The sequence below is a fragment of the Pleurodeles waltl genome, chromosome 4_1, assembly GCF_031143425.1.
Source record: "Pleurodeles waltl isolate 20211129_DDA chromosome 4_1, aPleWal1.hap1.20221129, whole genome shotgun sequence".
Taxonomy (NCBI): Eukaryota; Metazoa; Chordata; class Amphibia; order Caudata; family Salamandridae; genus Pleurodeles; species Pleurodeles waltl.
The window spans coordinates 512750548-512775511 of NC_090442.1; the positions used below are offsets into that span (position 1 = coordinate 512750548).

Below are 24964 nucleotides of genomic sequence, written 5' to 3' on the forward strand. Positions count from 1 at the left end.
ATGATCCCCTTTGTCACAATCCTGTACCAGGTCCAGAGAAGTCCCTATAATTTAAACCTGAGCCAAAACCTTGTTGGCTGTAGAACAGAGCAAACAGGGTTAATTTAGGGGACATGTGTAAGGCATTTATCAGTACCAAAACAGGTGAAACGTTGGAAAACAACACAATAAATGTCCAACTTCAATTTACAACAATAGAGTAATATGTGGTGAACAAATAGACACGAAAACAACAAAAATAGATATAGGGAATCAGAGATATGTTTTTTAGAAGTTTCAAGTCAAAATAGGGTCTACAAGTACAGTTATTTGGTCACATTAGACCCGGTCCAAGTCAAACGTTAAGGCTGACTGTGTCAGTTGGTCAGGTACACGGCCTGCATTAGTCCTGGTAGATAATTAACCTTCTGACTGGAGAAAAGTCCTTGTTGATGGGTCATTGCTAGGTCAGGGTACAGGCTGGGTCTAAAGGAGGGCTTGATGACAGTGGAGTAGGTCCTTGATGTGAGCCTTGGCTCTTGTGGAAAAATTGATGAGGTTGTCATCAACAACAAATAACTCAGAGCAGTAAAATTCAGATTCTGTACCCAGGAAGATTTAGTTGGTCTTCGTACGCTGTTTGCACTCAGCCTTGGCAAAGTTCCTCTACGTTCGGACTTAGAAAAAGTCTAGAACTAGAAATCCTTTCAGTAAGAGAAACTGGCAAGTTGAATCCAACCAGCGATTCGACTTTGTTAGTGATGACTTCGGCATTGGTCTTAGCCTCCGCTGGTTCTCTGGAGGAAAAGTTCTGAAAACATTTCTAAGTGTCATGTTTTGAAAGTTTTGTGATTAGAGGAGTACACTCTAATACCGGCCAGTGGGCCTGGGACCCTGTGGGCACTACTTGGGGGTTAGGACTCTCTCTCAATGGCAGCCATCAGCAGCGTCCAGGGCAAATCCAGTTGGAACTGGTCAGCTGGGCTCTTGGTAAAAGTGGGGTGCCCATGCAGCTTTTGTGGCTCTGTGGCTTAACAGGAGGCTACACAACTGGCCTTTGGAGTCCACTTTGTCATGGGTACAAGTGGGAGCAGGTGTAGTCCATGCGGGTCTGTTTCCACAGGTTCAACATTAGTGCAGTTTTTATTCTGTTGTTTACCAGTGCTGGTGTGTTCTGAAGAAAGTATCCAGGCATTCCACATGTATGTATGGCACTAGCCTGCGAGTGGGAGAGAATCCCTGACCAATGGGGAGAACGTTTCTTGGAGCAGCCCTACTCACTTCACATAATGTCCTTGGGTTTTGGCCCTAAAGGATCTTACAGTGCACTCTTGTGCCATAATCCAATATGGCAAAACCTTTTCACCCCTGGGCAGAGCTCTGGGCACTCCCCTGAGGTGTTTCTAGGGAATTGGGAAACTTCCCTTGCAAACCAATTCTAAAACAGTATTTCTCCTTTCCACCCCCCTTCCCCACAGGGATAGGTGCCGTCTTGATCATCTGGACAATGGAAGGGGCAGGCCTTGGTGTGAGTTACAGCTGCCCATGACAGGGGATGCCCCTTTGAATCTTGTGATAGTTTGTTGGCACATCTCCTAGACCAACCTCTCAAGAGGAGGTCACACCTCCTTCCACGTCCCATGCTAGGCCCATTTTCTTCCCTTTCCTGGCAGCTATTTACATTTCCTTGTAGGGGGTCAGCAGGTGGCCAGGTGCCAGCTTGGAAATTAAGAATTCTAGATGCTTTAGGCAGAAGAAAGTGACTTTCTAAAGTCACGGTTTCTGAAATACTTAGACATAATTCGACTTTAACATTAAGATGGATTTTGTTTAACAAGGAAAATTAGTGTTTGGAGCATTTGTCTAGCTATTGCCAATCTGAGGTTAGCTTTATTTAGTGTAATAGAGTAACCCAGTGTTTTTGGTAGCACAGCCAGCCTTGCTACCAGGTAACATTGGTTTAGTGCCTTTTCCACTGTAAGGACTTGTAAAACCATCAAGGCCCATATTTATGGGTAATTGGAGTAGGGCAGCGTAACAGGTCTCCTTGCTGCGCTGCCATACGCCAATGTGAAAAGGCAGGAATGCACTGTATTTACAAAATGCTGTGAATTCCTGTACTTTCACCCTGCGCTGGCACATAATTGTCTGCCTAGCACCAATCCAGGCACCCTTGCACGATGGTGAAAGAGTGCCTGCGTTGCATGCAGGATTGTTTTGTGCAGGAAGGGACAGCTTCCTGCACATAAACAATCCTGAGATCCGTTTTCCTCTTTCTATGTGTGCTTCAGTATGCAGCACACATGGAAAGAGGAAAAACAAGGAGAAATGAAAATATTTGTCCTCGTCACACCTGTTCTGAGGAGGCATAAGGTTTTGACACTGCCCCAGGTTTACATGACTTAGTAAATCTGGGGCAGCTTCAAAGTCCATGGGTGTTGCATGGTAAACCCAACCGCTACGGCCATGAAACACATCCCCGGTGCAGAGTAAGGCAACACAGCAAATTGCTCTGCTTTGTCTTACTCCATTTCTATGATGCCATGCATAGCCACACAGAATGGCTTTGTGTGGCCTCACAGATATGGTTGAGAGGCTTGTGCTGCCAGAGCGTCAAAAAATGTGATGATCCGGCGGCACAAGCCTCTCATAAATATGCCCCTAAATATATATGTCCCTCTTTTAAATACCACACACCCTGCCTTCGGGCTGATAAGGACTACTTTAAGAATGACTTACTACTATTTAAAGGAAGGTTTAGGCCTGGCAAAAGGGTGATCTTGACTGGTCGAAATGGCAGTTTTAAAAACAGCTCAGCTAGGTTTCTCTGGGAGGCCTTGGGTCATGCTTTTCATGGTCCCTTTAATGGTGGCACAGGGAATGCTGCACTTCACTAGTTTCATTTAACTTACAGGCCTTGGGCACATGAGATACCATATACTAGGGACTTATTGGTAAGTTAAATGTGCCAATCGGGGATTTTAACCAATTCAACAGGGGTCAGAGAACATGCACTGGGGTTTAGTTAGCAAGGTCCCTGTGCATAAAGTCCCAAAAACCCACAGCATTAGTCCAATAAATGGAGGTATGAGTACAAAAGAGATGTTTTATTACAGTCCCAACAAATGAGTACCAGTGTGCCCGGCGCCACCACCATCTCAAGGTAAGCATTGCATGTGTGTATTCACATATTCAGAGCAAATTCTTGGGCCAGCTATCAGTGTTTTAAGGGTGGGGGAGGGAACATGATCATGCATATAAAGTGACCAATAGGAATGAAAACCGGAATAGAAAGGAAGATTCAATGTTGAACAGTGAAAACAATGAGATTTGGCCATAATACCCGAGTAAAGTTACTTTACACCTTGTAACTTCAAGCTCTGACAAAAAATATTACCATAGTAAAAAGCTATACAAAGGGCACATCGCATCTTATTAACTGCCATCCAAAGCACAAATGCAGAACTCTCTACATTACCATTGCTAGTAAGATAAATGATCTTTTTCGGTGCGTGTTTGCCTCTGGTGATAATGTACACATGATGCTACTGATTTTACCTCTACAACCAAAAGTATAATTTCACATGTTTGAAAGATTTGTTCTATAAGACACAGAGGAAGTCTGAAATATTTTTTTGTTCTTTAGAGCATGTCCTTCCCAGTGCAGTTTCTGTTTATGGGTATCTAAAATTGGTCCAATTTTCTGGTACGACCTATAGAAAGATAGCCTGTGCCTGGGTGATAGCTAGCTTCATTCACCTTCTGTAGGTCAAATTGACTCTTTTCCTAGGTTTGCTGTACTAATGCAAGCCTCAGTCTCCCACTTTCTTACACCGATGTCCCCACATAAAGCTCATTTGCAGATGTGCTGTGACTAGTGCTTCCGCTGTGACAAGGTTTTAAGCCAGCATTACTGCTTTGTCATCGGCAGGCACTATAGGCCTGGATGACAATGGCAGCTTCTCCATGGAGCTCCTTTGCTGCCCTTACACAATCCTGCATTGCACTGGAACCTCTGCTTCCTCCTCACTATGACTTCTGCCTCTGCTTTGGCACCATCTCAATCTGTTCTCTCTGTTCACCAAATATCATCTTCTCTGCTCTCACATAAACAAGCAATACTTCAAGCACCTTGAAGTGCACTAACCAGGTAAGACTTTAATTTACAAGCCAGTAATATCAATACACCTCTCAGCTACCCTTAGAAGATTGTCAGTGCGCGTGAAATCTTAGAAGAACAATTAATAATCTTACAGTTGAATACTGGGAACTGTTTTCAGGATTAAAAACACGTAAATTGTGTTATGTTTTGAACAACTTCCTCATATCTTGATAGATTTCCTCTCACCGGATTCGAATATGGCCACATTGATCGACTCCTTCTCAGAATAAGTAGCCACTTTCCTTCTGGGAATACAGGCGAAAATGATGAAATCCTAAGTGCAGTCTTGACAGTCTGCATTTCTTGTTTCTGCTTGCTAATGACTAAAACACACAGTGGTTTCTTAACAAAGACAGTGTTCACTTCTTTGATTTACAATGTTTAACAAGCTATGGCAAAGTGAATAGGTCTCAATTATATGAGATCTATTGGCTTTGCCAATACTTTTTATCCATGTTGTAGAGTAGAGTGGCAGCTGTGTAGCATGGCTAAAAGTTACTTAAAAAGATATGACCGGGGAATGGGAAGCAGTAAAAATGTTATGATGCTTTCAGCTGCATCATATCTCTTTTCTTCTTCTGGTAGTGGGGCAACACAGACAACAGGAGGGTGAGGGTAGAAGGTAAGGGAGGGTAGTGGGTGTGAGAGAAGCAGCAATACCAACAATGGGAATGTGGTTCCTAAGAGAGAAGAAGCAACACAGACAACAGGAGGATCGGGTGGGAGGGAAGAAGCAACAAGCAATGGAGGGTGGAAGTGAGGTGAAAATGCAACACGAGCAAGGGCGGAGTTTGGGATGGCACAACTGCGCAAGCTAGAAAGAATACTAGTACCTGAGTCATGCAGTAGTGGAAGGATCCTAAACATGATGAAACAATCAGTACTTGGTTCATGCTCCAGATGAAAAAAAGACGAAGTCGGTACACAATGTCCAATTAGGAGGCAGTAAATGAGAGTGACAATGAAGCCCATGAATGTAAGCAATGGGTCCACTCGAGGATGCTTCTAGTAAACAATATCTCTTGCAAGCGAGAGTGCATGCACTGTCAGGCGAGATCTGAAAATGAATTATATTAAAAACACGTGATAAAAGGTAGGAGGGTAGCCATGCATGCTGGAAGATAGAAACTCTCAAATACCATTGTAGGTAATTGAAGACACTGCCTGACATCAAAGTTTCTCCGAACATCAAGCACCTATTCCTTTTTTGAATGGGCTTGGATTACGTCATCTTCAAAACCTCATTGTGCTCAATGGGTCAATTGCTGTCATTTCAATCAGAAGAACACAGCTTTTAAAATTACGTTGGCTCTTTATCCATGCTGTCACGTGAACCATGCTCTCATGAGCTGTTGGCTTTGATTGGTCCATTGCTTTCACAGAAACCACAAATTATCATTCATTGTCCTCATCCATATAATTCTTTTCCCAAATGCTGTAACTGACAGGGCAACTTTTGACTCTCCATGAATAATTCTGCATTTCAAGGCCTGAAGGGGAACAAAACGCTTTGAAGAGGAAACAAAACAGCACCTCACTGATTTGCTCATCATTTAGAACCATTCAGCATTCAAGGGCAGGTCACTGTGTAGAACTAGAACACTGTAGTTGGTAAAGTGCCAGACTATTTCCACAAACAATGGCATGCGTGGCAGCTCTTTCACTGCAGCAGAAAATCACTCACTCAGTAAAATCCGAAATATTGGGATTTTTAAGGAGAACGTCAGTAAGTTTTCATACTGTATTTTCAATGTGCTGCAGCTGTTACGGCATTTGCAATATGAAAACGTCTGAGATGCAATGCTAGTAGCCCCACTGTTCCGATGCAGACGTCTGCGTTTGAAAAATATGTGTGTTTAATAATCTTTCACCTTTAGGTTCACTTCTCTTCCGAACATGTTGTAAAACATTTGTGCTAAAATTGTACACCCAGGTGACGTGATGGCGGCTGCTGGCCATTTGTCAACCAACCTGTAGTAAGCAGCATTTCTACCACGAGAAAGAGTGAGGGAACATGGAAATTAATATCATCCCAGTATTTACAATGTAGGTAGTTACGTGCCAGCTGGGAATGTGGAGCACATTATTTACGAAATGTGTATTTAAGGTTTGTGCATCAGTAGACTTGTGACATGACTACAGTTCTCCTTCTCCCCTATTCAGTGTCATTTTAAACCCAAACAGAAATAGCAGTTTCACCAGGACAAAAAGACCCGGGGGAGGATTAACGCTATTTATGTATAATTTGTTTCATTAAAAAAAAAATATATGGAGGTGAATACAATCATTTTTCTCCAGCTTTATGCATATAGCTTAATGGATACTCCATGCATCTGTAGGGAAAGTCAATGAAGCCTTAATGAACTCATAGGGATATTGCCTCTTAAAAAAATAGTTTCTCAGTATCAAGCGTACTCTTGATTTGTCCATACAAAACAAAGAATGAGCAGGAAAAAATAACCTGAGTCCTAGCAAGCACATATCTTAAATAAATTATGCAAATCAAGGTCCATACCAGGAACACAGCTGAAATATTTGTATAGTATTTCTAATATACATTTAAGTGCATCCCCTAAAAATGTGGCCGTACACCTTTAGGTTAACCAAAGGTAGAACAAATAACTTTTCTAGTTTTCTAGTTAGAAAACCAACCTCACATCCACGTAACTATTTTCAAGTTGATGACGTTTTTTAAAGTAAGTCTTGACTCAACCAGACTCTTCTAATACATAATTTAATGCACTTGCATTTCCTATGTCTTCTATGCTGCGCCATGAGATCCCCAGACACTGTTCCTCATCAGTTCCTGATTTAATTAGGGTAGCCCAGCGTGGAGACGTTTCAGGTTGAGAGGTCGCTAACTCATAAGTTCTCTTTACTGTGCAGAAATGGCTTTGTATGACCTTTCCACACTTATTCTGATACAGTGTTGTCTCTGATGGGTGGATGTGAGCGACAGCAGTGTTCTCCGGGCCGTGCATTTAAAGTGTTGATAGGTAGCATGGTGATCCTATGGTGTGGGCCTTTCTATGTCAGTATTGTCTGTAATTCTAGTGCCTCCCTCATGTTAACTTATCATGCCATACCAGCTGGAGATGGAATTTGAAGCTGTTTATGGCAAGCGATAAGTAAGCAATGGGTAGGTCTCGAAATGCTAGAGACAATGCAGATGCAGATAAATAATGTCGTTTCTGCCTTAGAGGCGATTGGCACCTCGTCACTGTCGAAGCCTGAGACAGAACACAAGGCAGTATGCTGAATATGGCCAAAAGAGCAAATAGTCATGGGTCCATTTAGTGTGTTTAAAGGAAAAGCTGGGTGCATAATTACTTTATTTAGTAAGCTGTTCTAGAGCAGCTGGTCTTGTAGATACATTTCCAAATCTATGGCATTAGGGAACCTTTTGAAATACTTTGTAGTTATACTTGTAGCTCTGACAGACCCAGGGTCCAAGAAACATATGTTTAAAAAATAGGCACCACGGGGAGCACAGGACTGAAGTACTCGTGTCCACATTCATCTGATGAGCTGAGTGAATGGAGACAAAAGAGAAGACAGACATCTTTGTAAAAACGGCAAACAGGCGCTTGTGACTTCATGTGTACTTGCTCCTGCGCTCATGATCTGGTTCATAGTACTCACTTGTTTAGGTAATTTTGTACTAATCGCCACTGCGCCGGCAGTCCTTATGCCACAGCCCTTATGCCACCTGTGGCTCCTTTGCTGACAGTTAATCAGTGATGCCAGTGCCAATGGTCGTGTCATTATCCCTGGTGTTCTCTGGCACTAAGCTCTAGAGACAGAACAGATCCAAAGTTTTATTAAAACTACCATCATTACAGTTTTACATAAAATGCTCCCAGAGGGTGAGTCCATTAAACACAGGCGAAGGCCATTTCTAGCCCCAGACGAAGGCAAGACCATTAAAGAATGTGTGATGGAAGAAACATGCCAATATATTAGTTAAGACATTCTTGAAGCGCTGCTTGCAGGCCCCTATAAGAACCTGGAATTCCAGGAGGCATCACCAAATAAAGCTGCTGAGAAACCTACGCTTCAAGTGTTCTGCCTTTACGAAGCAGCTCTTTCTTTTCCTGAAGCTGGGAATATGGCAGAAATTGGATAAAGTCTTGAGTGATACAAGGGGGGGGGCTTAAAAGGAGTATATTAGGAATCCTGGAAATGGCAAGAAAGTCCAAGACAGCACTACTAAAGGCCTGGTCATAGAGACTGTTAGAAGCAGTGGAGACCAGTGGAGGCCAGAGTTTGCACATGAATAGGCATTCATTGATGTATAATACTTACCATTACCACAAGTTTTTCTGCCCATGACTTTCACTGGATAAAGCCACATCGTTCTCTGTGTTACACCTCGGAGCAGGGGGAAACAGAACACGTTGTGTTACTATGCTACCAACATTCGAAGGTGCCACCACACTTGTTAAATATTGCACCCTTTGGTATCAGTAGCTATTGGGTACTTTACTCCAGAACTCTAAAATGCCTTATTTTTCAAACACTGAAAACGACACATAAAATAGTGGGACATTTTTTAGGATTTGGAGAAACAAAAAATGCTACCATGCATTTTACCCAACCAAGGTTTAGACTGGGCTGCGTTTGAAACCTTACTTAAAAGGCATCTTATTTTACTGCAAAGCATCACTTGTACTGAATGTGCTGCTGAAATATTTTTGTTGAAACAACTATGTGAATTTCTCTCTACGGTCGTTCCCAAAACTTACACAGGCTTGAAAGGCAATTGTTCGTGTTAGGATTAATAAAGATCTCATTAATTTCCTGGGTGCAATATGAAATAATTAATTCATGAGTTCTAACCACTGTCACGGCTCAAAGCCCATCATACAATACCTACAGGAAATGCACAATGCAAGGGATCAAGGAGGAAATGTGTGCAAATCATTCGAGCCGCCCTGCGCTTGTCAGCATAATCAGCTACTTGTGTGATTGCCCAGAAGACTTTGGCAAAGCCTTGAACCTTAAAACTAACAGCATGTGCCAGCTGGTTCACCGCATGATTGTCACGTTCAGTGACATGTAACAAAGTAAATGAAGCCAATTACTTGTAGGAATCGCTGGTGCTGACAGTGCACGTTCCCTTATGACCTCCTTGCAAAATGTAGAACCGCTTCCCTTCCACGGCCCAACGAAAAGCCACAGGGACCTTCAAGCAACCATTGCATGCAGTTTAGACGGTAATTAACTGACTTAATATTTACGAACTCAACAAAAAGTGAATGCACTAAAGAAAAATGTAAGCAGAGTAAACCAGAGCAATGCAAAATTACATGCTAAGTATTCATGTTGTCAAGTTCAAGAATTTAACAGAAATTAAGATTCAACAATGGTCTACCTGGAGAAAGCTATCAAATACATTATAACTTGCTGCTACAATTGAAGGCCTACAAACAGCGTTCATTAAAATTATAACTGTCCAAGTGTGTTGTATAATTCTGCCTCTCGAGGTGTAACTGAAAGGCCTGCTTGAAGGCTGGCAGATATGTAAATAATAATACTTTAAAGACTTGTTCTTGATTTAATTCCACGCGTAAAAAAGCAATTTCCGCTGTATTTATCTGCTTCTAACACACATTGTTGGACTTTTGCTTATGCAGGGTCATCCCCAGTCTTTTTGTCTCCTGCCTCCTATTTTCTTCTGACCTGTTGCTGTTAGCTTTTCAACTCTGAGCACTTTACCACTGCTAACCAGTGCTAAAGTGCATATGCTCTCCGTGTAAATTGTATATAATTGGTTTATCCATGATTGGCATATTTGATTTACTAGTAAGTCCCTAGTAAGGTGCACTAGAGGTGCCAGGGCCTGTAAATCAAATGCTACTAGTGGGCCTGCAGCAGTGGTTGTGCCCCCCACATAAGTAGCTCTGTAATCATGTCTCAGACCTGCCACTGCAGTGTCTCTGTGTGTATTTTTACTCTGTAAATTCGACTTGCCAGGCCTAAACCTTCCCTTTTCTTACATGTAAGGCACCCCTAAGGTAGGCCCTAGGTAGCCCCAAGGGCAGGGTGCAGTGTATGGTTAAGGTAGGACATATAGTAATGTGGTTTATATGTCCTGACAGTGAAATATTGTTAAATTCGTTTTTCACTGTTGCAAGGACTGTCTCTCTCATAGGATAATATGGGGGCTACCTTTAAATATGATTAAAGCGTAGATTCCCCTAGAGAGTAGATGGACATGTGGAGTTTGAACTCACAATTTAAAAATACATCTTTTAGTAAAGTTGATTTTGAGATTGTGCGTTTGAAAATGCCACTTTTAGAAAGTGAGCATTTTCTTGCTTAAACCATTTTGTGACTCTGCCTTGTTTGTGGATTCCCTGTCTGGGTCAGTTTGACAGTTGGGTTGTTTTTCACCTCGCACTAGACAGTGACACAAAGGGGGCTGGGGTGTAACCTGCATTTCCTGATTAGCCATCTCTGCTAGGAGGGAGGGGTGGAGTGGTCACCCTCATCTGAAAGGACTGTGCCTGCCTCTGACAATGCCGGCTCCAACCCCCTGCTGTGTGTCTGATGCCTTGCCTGGGCAAGGCAGGATTTCACAAGTAGGTGTGAGTCCCCTTTGAAGAAAGGTGACTTCAAAGACTAAAATGGGTATAAGAAGGGCACCCAAATCTACAGACTTTAGAAACACTTCTGGAACCAAGAGGAACCTCTGCCTGGAGAAGAGCTGATAGCTGATGAACAAGTGCTGCCCTGCCTGTGACTGTGCTTTGTTGAGCTTTCCTGCAGTGCTGCTTCTGCCAGAGTAAGAGGGCAAAGACTGGACTTTGTGTGCCTTCCATCTTGTGAAGAAATCTCCAAGGGCTTGAGTTAGAGCTTGCCTCCTGTTGTTTGAAGTCTCAGGGACAGCAAAGACTTCTCTCTGCCAGCACCTGGAGTCTCTGGAGAGACTCCTGCTCTGACAAGTAGTGCCCTATCCAGTCCCTGGGCCCTTGAAAGGAAAGCTGGTGGAATCCAAGGAAATCGACTTCGGACCGACGCCGCTGCTGAATCCGGTAACGCAGCCTGCACCTGACGCCGTGACCTTCGCTGGAACGCGACGCTCTTCGCAGGCCTGACGCCGCAGCAGCCCAGCTGAAGTCCGCGACTCCGTGGAAGTCGCCGCACCACGTCGTGACTGACGCCGCTCAAAGTGCACGGATTCAACATTTCGCACAGACGCCGCGATTCCCGACTTCGCGCATCAGCTTGTTTTCACCCTTCACCAAAGGTACTGTACTTGGGGGTCTACACGACTCCGTGTCCGGCGCTGCTGGTGTCGGCTTGTTGGGAACGACTCCGTCACGACGCCGTGTTAACATCTTATCGAAGCATTTTTGTTTCTAAGCGCTATTTTTGAGTTTAATCTTTAAAAATTCATAACTTGACTTGTGTATGTCAGATTTTTGTTGTTTTGGTCTTGTTTTGTTTAGATAAATATTTCCTATTATTCTAAACTGGTGTTGTGTCATTTTGTAGTGTTTTCATAAAGTTGCTGTGTGTGTTGGTACAAATACTTTACACCTAGCACTCTGAGGTTAAGCCTACTGCTCTTCCAAGCTACCAAGGGGGTAAGCAGGGGTTAGCTGAGGGTGATTCTCTTTTACCCTGACTAGAGTGAGGGTCCTTGCTTGAACAGGGGGTAACCTGACTGTCAACCAAAGACCCCATTTCTAACACACATCATTTCAAAATGTAGCATGCCTATTTAGGTTCGAAACCAACAAAACTAAATTAGCTATTTTAGTTCCATCAGTAGCTAAACCGTGCTTCAAGTTATGTCTGAAATCGTTCAAAGACCACGTGTAGCTAAGTAACCATACTCAAGATTTGGAGGCTGTTGGCTTAAAAACCTCATGGCAGGTCGCAGCCTCTTAATAGACTCATACTGGATGTAGAGTGCAAGAGAAAGGAACAAGGTGTGACAGCTAGAACAAGTGAAATGATTCTCCGAGATATATTTTTTAGGTTCCACTCTACAGGCAGCTGTCTGTTGTTGAAGAGCGATTGGGAATAATGCAATACACTGAGAGGGCTTTAGGTCAGACTCATAATTGTATGGCTTTCTAGTCTATTTATGCATCAAAAAGGGTGAGGGCGAGAACAGAACTGACTAAATTGTGTCAGTATATAACCTCCTAATTATTCTACCGACCAAAGTATGTGACACACCAGAATTAGTTGATGTTATTTGCAGTTCCCAAGGACCAACTTTGGCGGCACTAATCAGGCAAGGTGTAGTCTTTCCCTTTCATGTCTGACTACCAGAGTTATGACTCTACAAAATTTAGAAAGGATTGCTGACAGTGATTTAGGGGACCTAATTGCACTGCCAAATACCCAGAACCTCTTTAGGTTCTGTTAGTGGACAGTACACTGCTGGCATAACGCTAGGTCCTGAACTGAACAGCTTTACAGATATTTATTTATTTTCACTCATGAGATTAAGAGTGAATATTAAAGGTCACAGGTCATTCCAATACACATTTTTAGCTTTAATGTTTCTTGGCCTCTATAGCGCTGAACATCAGTTAGGCACACTCACCCATCCCTCCTACCACAGAGCTCCAGCAGGAGCCCAAACCCATGTAATTCTTATGTCTCTACAGTGAAGGTGGTCAGATAATGGATCATTTCACCTTGATGAGTGATGGTCTTTGTCTTTTTTAAGAAAAGTAAGTAAATGCATTCAAAGATGCAAATGCATAAACATCTATGGCGGCCATCTTTGAATTGCTCTTCTTACACTGAAAGAAAACCATTACAAAGTAGCAGCAGGTACATTCATCTCCACTAAAAGCACACTACTGTGAGCATTTTTTCTGATTGAAACCAGATTGTAGAAACCAGGATATGGTGACCAAACTTTTGGGAAAAAAACACACAAATCACAATCAGTTTTTGTAGATCACACAACTTTACAATAAAGTTCTTTAAAAGAATGAACACAGAGAGAAAAGGTAATTTTGCAATATCCCTTGATTTCTGTCTGTAGTTTAACAGTTGATCTTCAGTGTTCAGCTAACAGTTGACACTTTGTTACAGTCTGAGGTAAGGAAACGCTGGTTCATGCTAGCGTTAATCAAACTGGTTTTTATTACTTCAAGAAACGGCCAGGAAACCACCGCTGTCCCCTCCGTCCTACGCATTCACCAACCAACCACCTTCGAACGCTCGGGCTAGGTGATAGCGACGGTAGCCATGAACCAGTATTCCACCGTATTCGACAGAAGACATAACACACTTGTTTCAATTAGAATACTCAAGTGTTGCTTAAGTTTGAGAAATAGGTTCCTAATTAAACAATGATCATTGAAGAAGCTTTATAGTGTATTTTGGGACTGCCAATGTCTAAATGCACTGTCTTTGCTAGAGAATACATAGTTAAGAAAATCAGACTGAATCTCTGTCTCCTAATGGAAGAATTTGCATTTGGCACATCCCTAAATGGAATCCTCTCTCTGTGAAATATGTTTTTTTACACGGCAATAGAAACACACCAACATGTAATATCTATCTATCTATCTATCTATCTATCTATCTATCTATCTATCTATCTATCTATCTATCTATCTATCTATCTATCTATCTATCTATCTATCTATCTATCATATTTCTAAGAGAGAGCCTAGATAGATAGATAGATAGATAGATAGATAGATAGATAGATAGATAGATAGATAGATAGATAGATATTTGATGATGTGCATATGATCACGAAAGTGTAACCATATGCTGGTGTGTCTGTATATCTGATGGTGGATGTGCAGTTATTTATTGGCTGTGTGAACGTTTGCTGGCTGGTTTTTAAAATATATTGTTGCTTGTTTTGCTGTATGATTATGGACTTTTAGGTATTTCATGGTGCGTGTGTAATGATTCAAAGGTGGGTGTATTGGGCTACGATGATGTTTGTGCTCATCTGTCGGTGGGTGTGGGTTTATGGTAGTTGTTATTTAGGCACATTATGGTGGATGCATTGGAGGTGTTTGATGCTTTTAACGCCGCCCTTGTCCAGGGGTGGAAAGTGTTTAATATTTAGTCTCCCTGGCTTTCCCAAGGGGGAAGGAGTTCTTTTTTCATATGCTTTTGAGTTGCCGAAGAGGAGGTGTGCGGAGCAAATTGGGTCTTTATTGCAATATTTTGTAATCTGTCCCTACGTGCACAAACATTGAGATGATTTAAAAAATGGTGTCCAACTATAGTTTGTTTTAATATTCACAAAACCTGTGCTCCTCGCTCCCACCTGCCTCGCCCCAAGGTATAAAAGCTTTGGCACTTTAAACTCTCTCTGCCTCATCCAGGGGCTAGGGTTTTGTTTTAGTTTTTTGCCGTATCCCTGCCTTACAGTGAGAACAGGTGGTGCAGCTTCTTTATTTAACAAAATATCTTTCCAAACACTCAAGACAGATTACAAAAAAGAAACAGCCTTCATATAGTCCTTCACCTTTCATCATCCCACTCTAGAACATGGCATCAGAGCAGCTATGTACTGGCCTGATGCTGCTTTCCAAAATGTGAAGATGTCCCCGAGCAGCTATGAGGTGCACTGGGCTTGTATACTTTTCTCCACACTGTTAGACAAGGTTAGAATATTTGTGTGCAAACCTCCCCTCACGTCTGGGGCAAATCTTTGGTGGGTGATCACAGCCCCCTCCCACCTCACTTCTGCAATGCAGGCCAAAGTTGGCCAAATACAATTTTATTTGTAAGATCCCTGTACTTTTAGGCCAGCTAAAGAGAGTTGTGTGTCCCCTGCTCTTGGCTACACAGTGGTGGGTTAATTTACATAATCTGGTGGAGTATGGTAATATAATCGCACACCCAGGAAGTTTAACCCCCTCCTGATCTGGACTAGCCCAAGCCTTGTGGTTTGAAGCCAAATTCTATGCTTGGCCTTTTGGATTCTTTTATCAAAAATATTATACATGATATAGATACATTGATGGGCTTTCAGTCAGTGGACTTCATTCATGGGTCTGTTTAATTTTCATTCCCATTTTGCTTTTGTCTACAACAGCATACATTATGGGACAGTGGGTCAGCCTATTTTACCCATTGGCAGTCTACACTTTGAGTGACTGCACAAAGTCTGTGCACTGTGTTCACTTCTGCCAGGAAATAGTTATTTTTCTACAGAAACAAAGCTGGCTCAAAGTGTGTTTTTTTTTTTTTTCAATATTCATATTTTGCCTACATCTCAGGTGCTCAACGGAATGTTGATTTATTTTCTGTCTCTTTTTAAAAGTCGCAGTTATAAAGTGACATTGTTACATTGTATTTGACGCAGTTTGAGTGCCTGTGTAGTGGGTGATTTATTCATCTTCCTTGCAATTAATGAAATGCATGGCACCACTGAAAGGCTTATTATGTTTTAAAGAAAAGTAAACCACATTGGTGAATGTTTTATTTAATTTAGAATTTGTTGTGCAAGCACATGACAGCCACGTTTAAGAGGTGGCATAGGTTTCTTTGGCATACGCTTGTGATAAAAAAAATGTGTGCTAGTGATGTTTACTTTGTAAATATCTGAAGATGATTACTTATTCTTGGTTTTAAATATATAATTATATATACATTATTACAGTCCAGAAGACATTCATATGGAAAGGAAACGAAATGCCTTGTCTGTCTTGTCCAAGTGGGAGGTAATAAACAAATACAGGATTTAACCAAATCAGAGGAGACCTACACTTCTCCTTTGGATACATTTTAAGAAAGCAAACATTCATAAGAGGTTGGAGTGAGTCTGGATTCCAATATATGATGTTAATAATTTATCTGCCAGTTCATAGTTGTGGAAAATGGCCATCTTTTGCTTGGTGCACCCACAGATGTCTGCCAAATCTGTTTTTGCTGGCTGTAGAGCTCTGTGCACTTTACCTCTGCTAAACAATAGTAAATTGCCTGTACTGCCCCTTTAACATGATTGAACTGGCAGAATTCTAATAGGCACATGTAACTTACCAATACGGTCCTAGAATATGGTTCAAGGTGTATCCACGGCTGGTAAGTTAAATGGTACTAGTGGACAGCAGCACCTATTGTGCCATCCTCTACAGTTGCATTGCAAACATGGCCTCAGCCCTACCATCATAGCTTCACTGTGGCAGTTTCCAAACTGCAATTCAATCTGTTAAAATAAACCCTTGACAGGTCTAAACCTTCCTTTTAAATTTTACCCCATTAAGTATGCCCCATAGCCCATAAGGCAGGATAAATGTTAAACATGTTCTTACAGTGACTAGATTTAAAATCTGTTTTCACTGTATTGAGGCTGGATGTTCCGTAAAGCCATAAAGTACCACTGGGATGCACAACTAGATTTAATAATGCTATATTTGTCTATGAAGCACTTGGAAATATAATTATTGGGCTCTTTCTCATAATTATTAAATTATTGTAAAGTTGTACTATTTATAAACATTACAGACAAGTTGGTTTTAGAAATTACTGTTTCCCCAGCTAAAGCCTCTGGTGGCTAATTTCCATTAGCATCCTGCTGCAGCACTCTGAGTGCTTAAGTCCTGAATTAGGCGTGAACCCTGTCACAGAGAAAAGATAAAGTCCTGGGTTTGAGGTGGGGTTTCTGATCTTATTGCAGGTTTACCATTTAGGACGTGACCAGTAACTTAAATTACTTCAAAGGGTCCCCTGTCATAGGCAGATGCCCACAGAGGAGGGGTTGCTCATTTCTCTGGAAACACCTCTGCGGTCGGCACACAGGCTCTGCTCTAGGGGAGAAGGCCTTCGCTATCTTGGATTTCTGCAAAGAAGGGCATTGTGGAATTGTTTGCAGTAGGGCACACAAGTAGTGCTGCAAAAGTGATTAGGGTAACCCCTGGAAACTTTTACCACTTTGGTTGGGGAGGAACTATGATTCACCCCCACAAGCTGGTGCCAGGCATACATGATGCATTTTCAGTATCCTCCTCAGAACATTACTGGACCTATGGAAGCTCAGAAGAGAACTCAACTTGCTGTCTGAGTCGTGAAAGGAGCCCTGAAGGACTGGACCTGGTCAGTCTTGTACCTAGGATAAAAAGGTGAACTCCAAAAGGTTCTAAGGGTGACCTCTGGTTCAAGCAACAGCTTCATGAGGCCTTTCTTGAAGATTCCCAGGTTACTATCTCCAACTGGTCCTGACCTGGACCTTGGTTTTGGCCTCTGTTGGTGTAAATCCTGAACCCCAAATGCTGTGCCTGAGTTAGTGAGCCCTGAAAACATGGGACTTACAAGCTTTTTGTTGCATTGCTGATGGGCTGAAGATTCAGGTTTCCCCGTTGAGCAGGACTTTGAGGAAACAGTATCTGGCTCTGTGGAGCCCTGTTTGGCTACAGCCTGCAGCTTTATCCCACTGGAGCAATCAAGTTCCCCAAAAAAGTGACTAAGCGCCAGATGTAGGAAAATTGCAAGTTGCAATTTGCAATGCAGAACGGTGTCTAAGACACCGTCTGCGAGTCGGTATGGGGTCGCAGAGACCCACCTCATTAATATTAATGAGGTGGGTCGCAAATTGCAGCCCCATACCGACTATAGACACTCGCAAATATGGAGGCCTGCTGTAGTCAGCAGACCTCCATGTTCGTGACTGCTTTTAAATAAAGCAGTTTTTTTTTTTTAAAGTGTAGCCCGTTTTCCTTAAAGGAAAACGAGCTGCACTTAAAAAAAAAAACTAAACCTTTAGTTTCGGTATTTTTTCAGGGCAGGTAGTGGTCCCTTGGACCACTACCTGCCCTGAAAAAATAGTTTTGGGTCCATTCACAAAGGGGAAGGGGTCCCGTGGGGACCCCTTCCAATTTGCGAGTGGGTTACCATCCACTTCCAGTGGATGGTAACTGCAACACCATTTGCGACCGCATATGCGGTCGCACATGGTATTGCATACCATTCCGAATCGCAAATAGGAAGGGAACACCCCTTCCTATTTGTGATTCTGAAATGCATTTTGCGAGTCGGTCCCGATATGCATTTCTGAATAGGAAAATTTGATTTGCGAGTCGCAAATGGCAATTTTTGCCGTTTGCGACTCGCAAATGCTTTCCTACATCTGGCCCTAAGTACGAACAAAGAAATCATGACTGGGTGAATGCGTCAAAAGTATTCAGCCAGCAAGTGATTATCCCTGGGCCCGCATTTCGAACTCTCAAAGTACCCGGAATAGCCGGAGCCTTCCTACCAAAAACCAATGGCTTCACCAGGTCATCATCTGACCACTATTATACCTCCTGGGACCTTCCTCTGCTACAGCTTGCTAGCTTACCCCACTGGAGACTTTGGACTTCCATTTTTCAAATTAAGAATGAAGGTAAGTCCTCCAACTGGGTTGAATGTGGTCCCTTTATCCTATCCACACTTCATCGTGGTCAGCCTCATATCATGCCTAGGTCTTGGTCTGCTCAAACTATCTGACCACAGTTGCACTTTATACTTTTTGGTTCTATTGGTGCTATTTTTCATTAAAACATTAAACATTCATATCTCCAGCTTGCCTTATTGGATTGGGTTGGTTCAGAGCTCATGTTAGTTTAGTTACTTTTGTGGTTCATCCTGACAAGTATTGTGTTTATTACTTAAGGTGAGTAGTCAACCCCACTTTAACTTAAAACAAAGTTTCTTATTGTAGTCCATGATAACAAGTAGTAGGACATATTGCACCAAGGCCCTGCTGAAGTTGCACCAAAGCTATATTCAGACAACGATTTGAAACAACTGGAGTGTGGTATTTTAACCAAAGCTACCAACTATAAATTAAAATTTGGTGATTTCATTTAGCTGTTTCACAGTTCTTCTTGCCCAGGGAGTGCTATGAAAAAAAAAAAAAATTAAAGTCACAAGTTCTAAGTCTCTCTCCTAACGTTTAAACCATTTGGCCAGACTGTAGTTAGTTTTACATGTTGGTTGACAAGGCATCAAAGCTATTGAGAGTGCAAAAAAGACTCAATTAGGAATGAAGTTTGTAAGTCTTGGCATCTTTTGGTGTGTTTTCCCTGTCTTTTTGCCTTCAGACCTCCTATTGTCATGGTATACTGGACTCTGCTTTTGTTGGCTTATTGTCTCTGTGCACTTTACCACTGCCAATCAGTGCTAAAGTGCAAGTGCTCCCTATATAAATTGTCCTGTTGATTAGTTTATCCATGGTTGGCATATGTGATTTACTTGTAGGCTCCTAGTAAGGTGCACCAGAGGTGCCCATGGCCTGTAAATCAAAAGCTATTAGTGGGCCTGCAGCACTGATTGTGCCACCCACATAAGTAGTCCTGTGAACATGTCTCAGACCTGCCACTGCAGTGTCTGTGTGTGTTGTCTTAAACTGCAAATGCAACCTGGCAAGTGTATCCAATTGCCAGGCCCAAACCTCCCCTTCTTGTACATGTAAGGCACACCTAAGGTAGTCTCTAGGTAGTCCCATGGACAGGTTGCAATGTATGTTAAAGGTGGGAAATGTACTGGTGTGTTTTACATGTCCTAACAATGAAATACTGCTAAATTCAGTGTTCCCTGTTGCAAGGCCTATCTCTCTCATAGGTTAACATGGGGGACATCTTTAAATATTCTTAAATGCAGATTCCCTTCGAGAGCAGATGGAAATATGGAGCTTGGGGTCTCTGAACTCACAATTTAACAATTCTCTGACGCCCTGGATTGTGTCTGGGTCCAGGCCTGGACATGGCAGGATGTTGTGAACAACAGAGACTTTCCTTTGAAGTATGCCTACTTCAAAGGAAGCACGTGGTATAAGAAGTGGACCCAAACCCCCAGACTTCCTGGATCAAGAGGAACCTCTGCCAAGGAGAAGAGCCAAAGAGCTGGAGGAGGAGTATTGTACCTTTGCTGTGTGCGCTTTGCTGGGTTGGGCTGCAGTTGCTGCTTCTGCCTTAAAAGAGAGCAAAGGGTGAACTTTGCTGTGTATTCTGCTTGAGAGAATTCTCCAACAGCTTGGAGTAGAGTTGCCTCCTGTTGGAAGTCTCATGGATATCAAAGACTTTAGTTGTATCTGCCTGCAGCACTGGGAACTGTGTGTTCTGTGCTGTTCATGAAGAAAAAACACAGGGCCTGATTCTGACCCCGGCGGTCACGGACCGCCGGGGCCAGGGTCGGCGGGAGCACCGCCAACAGGCTGGCGGTGCTCCTCAGGACATTCTGACCGCGGCGGTTTCAGCCGCGGTCAGAACAGGAAAACCGGCGGTCTCCGCTGTCCTGCAGAATCCTCCATGGCGGCGCAGCTTGCTGCGCCGCCATGGGGATTCTGACACCCCATACCGCCATCAGGTTGTGGTATGTGGTGTCGTGGGGCGCCTGGGGGCCCCTGCAGTGCCCATGCCAATAAGAGGGCCCCACAAAGAATTTCAGTGTCTGCTGAGCAGACACTGAAATTCGCGACGGGTGCAACTGCACCCGTCGCACATCCTCCACTCCGCCGGCTCCATTCGGAGCCGGCATCCTCATGGAGGGGTGTTTCCCACTGGGCTGGCGGGCGGCCTTTTGGCGGTCGCCCGCCAGCCCAGTGGGAAACCCAGAATCACCGCAGCGGTCTTATGACCGCGGAGCGGTGTTCTGGAGGGGGGAACTCTGGTGGGCGGCCTCCACCGCCCGTCAGAGTTAGAATGACCCCCACAGTTTGGCTGGCCTGCACCGTGACCTGCCGATGCCGCTCTGAGCTGCACTGCCCGCTTCACACCGCAACCCTGGTCTCTCTGACACCGCCATCTGATGCTGCCACCGAGCCGCTGCTTCCACCGTGACCTTTGGCCCCACACTCCAGCATCGCCCTGCTCACACCACAGCCTAAGCATCCCCGACGCTGCCACTCCTGCTGACACCGGTGCCGCTGTCTGCACCGTGGCCTGTGGACACCACTTGAGAAATACACGAAGCACTATCCTGTCCCAGTACACCAACGCCAGCACCATCAACTCCAGTGTTGCCACAAGGCGTTCTTGTCTGCACCACGACCCGTGGATGCCACACGGAGCCCATCCTGTGCCACACTGCTAACTTGGGCCTACTGATGACAGCGCTTCAGCTACGACGACAACGCTGCCTGCAACAGGACCTGGTGACACTGCATGTCGCACCGCCCCATTTCACACCGCAGCCCTGATCTCGCCAGCTCCGCTGGACGCTGTCACCAAGCCACTGCCAGCACCGTGACATGTGGGCACTGCATGTTGCATCGTCCTGCTCCGCACCGCATTTCCAACGCCATCCGCGTTAGTGCTCCTGATTTCATCAGCCTGGAGTTCGATTTGCAACGAGTGTGACTTCAAGGGCCCGACGCCCCCCCATACTGACCTCCGGAACCAACACTGCGACAACAGAAACACCGCTTTCCAGACCTCATCACGAGGATCACAACACCCTGCATTTCCAAGGTACTGTTTGTGGATCTTCCCAGCACAGCAGTTGGCCCACGACGCCGCAGCCGGCCTAAACTGTTGGATTTGTTGTCCACAATGCTGTAATAGCCCCAGACAGAGCTATTGACTTCAAGTAACTGTCTTTTTAAGTAATTCTTGCAAAGTTTGTATCTTATTTATTGTATGTTGAATTTTTATCGTATTTGGTCTTGTTTTACATAGATAAATATTGGCTATGTTTCAAAAACCGGTGAGGTGTGGTTTTGTATTGTTTTCACTGTATTACTGTGTGTTATGTGCAAATGCTTTACACATTGCTTCTGAGATAAGCCTGACTGCTCCAGCCAAGCTGCCCAGGGGGAGAGAAGGGATTATCTGAGCAGGTATCTCCCTTATCCTGACTAGAGTGAGGGTCCCTACTTGTACTGGGTGCAAAACGACTGCCAGCTAGAGACCCCATTTCTAATGAGGTTTCATCCTTAACTACAGAAAAATAACTGCACATTGTTGTTATATAAATATTGAAGACCAACCATTTTAAAAGGCCAAAGTAGAGGTAAGTTCACAGATCCAATCCAGAGCAAAATGCTATTACCCAAGATTTTACATTAGCTGAAACTTTTGTTGGATCTGGGATGCTAGCGTCAGCACCTGAATGAAAACTATGAAGTTTTTGATATTTGATATGCTTCTCTTTTTTGGTGTTTTAGAAGGAACATTTGTTTCTGCTTCATGCATTTCTAGTTTGCTCCACAATTGCCCTAGGAACATTTTATGGCACAGCAACCTCAGTAATTTATTTTGGTTATCACAGAATCTGTACATCTGAAGTGGAATTTTTTTATGAATACTTATATCTTCATTGGAATGGATATACGAGAATCTACATCTACAAGTATTGCAACATGGTTGCTTGTGTTCTGTTTTAAACCTAGCCAAAAAAGTAGAAATACTCTTCTTTACTGTATAATTGAATGCACCACAGAGCTTGTGCCAATATCAATAGTTGATATGGAGTGTTTTTTTAATTCATTTTTTTAAATACTTTCATAGCATCAATATATATTGTATATATCACATCGATACACCGCGCATAAGTATAAAAACATCTTAATAAAGGTTATTTTTTTAATTTTCAGAGCATGACGAATGTGCCACAAACCAACACAGCTGTGATGAAAATGCACTCTGCTTCAACACAGTGGGAGGACACAACTGTGTCTGTCAGCTTGGGTACACGGGAAATGGAACTGTGTGCAAAGGTACATTTTCAGAAGATACAAGCATTATACTTTGTCTTTGAATTAAACAAAATATTTTAATGCAAGTGATGTGCAACTGTTTTAAAGAGAGTAATGTAATGTATAATTTAGTAGTGACAGTATTAGCATTTCCTCCCTTACTTGTATCTTTTGTGCGATGCTCATCGATTTGTGAATTTCTGCTGCTTATTTATTTAGTTTACAATAGATGCTGCTGACGCTGATGCAATGCAATTATCTGAGAACATTGTATGGCAAATTGTTATCATTAAATCACTTTGAATAAACACGAATGGCGAGACGCTGGGTAGCCTTTCAAATGTCACTTACAAGGGTGCCTTTCTTCCTCTGTTTCAGCATTTTGCAAAGATGGCTGCAGAAATGGAGGCACCTGTGTGGCTCCAAATGTCTGTTTATGTTCTCAGGGCTTTACTGGTCTCAGCTGTGAAACAGGTAGGAATCTAATTTCCCATTTTCACCGGTTGAATAGCATTAGATGTGCAATGCTGAATGCTCTCGCAGCGAGAACGAACCTTCAAGTGGATAGTGCATGCTAAAATGCAAAGCCAGCCATACAACAAAATGCACTATTTATAGGCAGTATCCAGGCATAGATTTCCATATTCATCTGTCATCTGTGTCTCAAATTTTCTGTCGTGATATCTATGTGTTGGATAGCATACACAAAAGCATAGTGTGTTTTTGGGAATGAAACATTCTTCTACTGCATCATTATTGAAATTTTCCCTCATGAGTAGTTTCTGGGTTTTAGACTTATTTTCTCCTCAGACAGACACACAAGTGTTTAATTGGCTGCTTTTCAGCAAGGCAGTAGTGGTGTCTGTTCGCTGCCATTTGCTCTCTTTAGGGGATACTAACAGTAAAAGACAAACAGGATTTGTTTTCTGAGAGGCATTGCTAGGATACCACGTGTCCTCTGAAATATGCACGAGGATTTTCCATAAGGCTGATAACCTCAGGTTCCAGTGGCTTTCGAGGTATTAATAATTGTGTTTCAAAAGACGAGATTATCATTATTCAGAGTTCAATATCTGCATTAGGGCAAAGTTGCATAAAACGAAAAATAGGCAAACTGTTGACTTACTTCCTGAGCAATATACGACCTGCAGCACAGTTAATTGTGAGCGAGCATGCAATGACATTTTACAGTTCATCTAAATAAATATTAGGGGAATAAATGAATGTATGGATGAGCCATTTAGAGGGTGGACAGCAACCGAAAGAGTTCTCACAGCCTGGAAAAGGATTCTAGCTAAAGGGAGGGGTGACTTCTTGCCAATTGGTATGGAAACTGAAAAAGCCAGGTTTTAAGATGCTTCCTGGACAGACTGTGATTGTTGATCTCACGTATCTGTAGTGTAAAGGAATTCCACATTTTAGGTATCAGACAAGAGAACACTTTTCCACTGTGTATTGATCATTTTATTCTGTGTATTACAAGAAGATGGAACATTGCGGAGCGAAGAGGGCACATCATTTGATGTTGAATGTGGGTTCTGCAGATATAGCTAAGCCTTACATTTATCAGGCTTTTGTGTGTTAGTATTGGCCTGAGCATAATGTGCTTATGGCAATCAATGTTAATTTTTAAGACGGTTGCTGATGAATGTTTACTTTGGGATGCAGAGAAGTAGCCTAGTTGCTATATTTCTCACTACTGCAAGGCGTAGTATTAGCTTCTGACGGATGCCAAGATAAAGAACATTCCCAAATAGCTTTGTGTAATGATCACCAAGACCGCTTTGACATTAAACAGAAATCTGTTCTTGATGCGGTAACTAATAGATAAATATACATCTAACTACAGATTTGTGGAATGGAATGGTACATCAGTAATAAAGTGCACTAAACGTAAAAGCTGTTTATCTGAATCAAGGAGGTGCGCAAACATGTTTAACTACCTATATCATCAGCACCTCTATATCATTGTGTCCAATGTAGTACAGACAAGATGGAGGCATAGTCTTTCAGTTACTGACCAAGTCTGCATGGCCAGGAAAAGCATTTATGAAATCACTAATCATTAGGGCTTTGGTATGATCCATGTATGCATTGGGGGCTTCACTGAGACTCTACCAATTACAATAAATCTCTCTTATTTGCATAAACTGTGTCAATAAAGTACATCTATAAGATATTTAATTTACACTGGAAGTGAC

The 24964-nt window shown here is 42.8% G+C and overlaps 1 protein-coding gene across 2 annotated transcripts in view; it reads left to right on the plus strand.

Moving 5' to 3' along the window:
* NELL2 (neural EGFL like 2) overlaps positions 1 to 24964 on the plus strand; it is a 1100394-nt gene that overhangs the window by 797779 nt on the left and 277651 nt on the right. For both annotated transcript variants that reach the window (XM_069228823.1, XM_069228824.1), the window contains exons 14-15: positions 22662 to 22784; positions 23142 to 23237. In XM_069228823.1, the coding sequence (XP_069084924.1) occupies positions 22662 to 22784; positions 23142 to 23237 (219 nt within the window). The remainder of the gene's footprint in view (positions 1 to 22661; positions 22785 to 23141; positions 23238 to 24964) is intronic.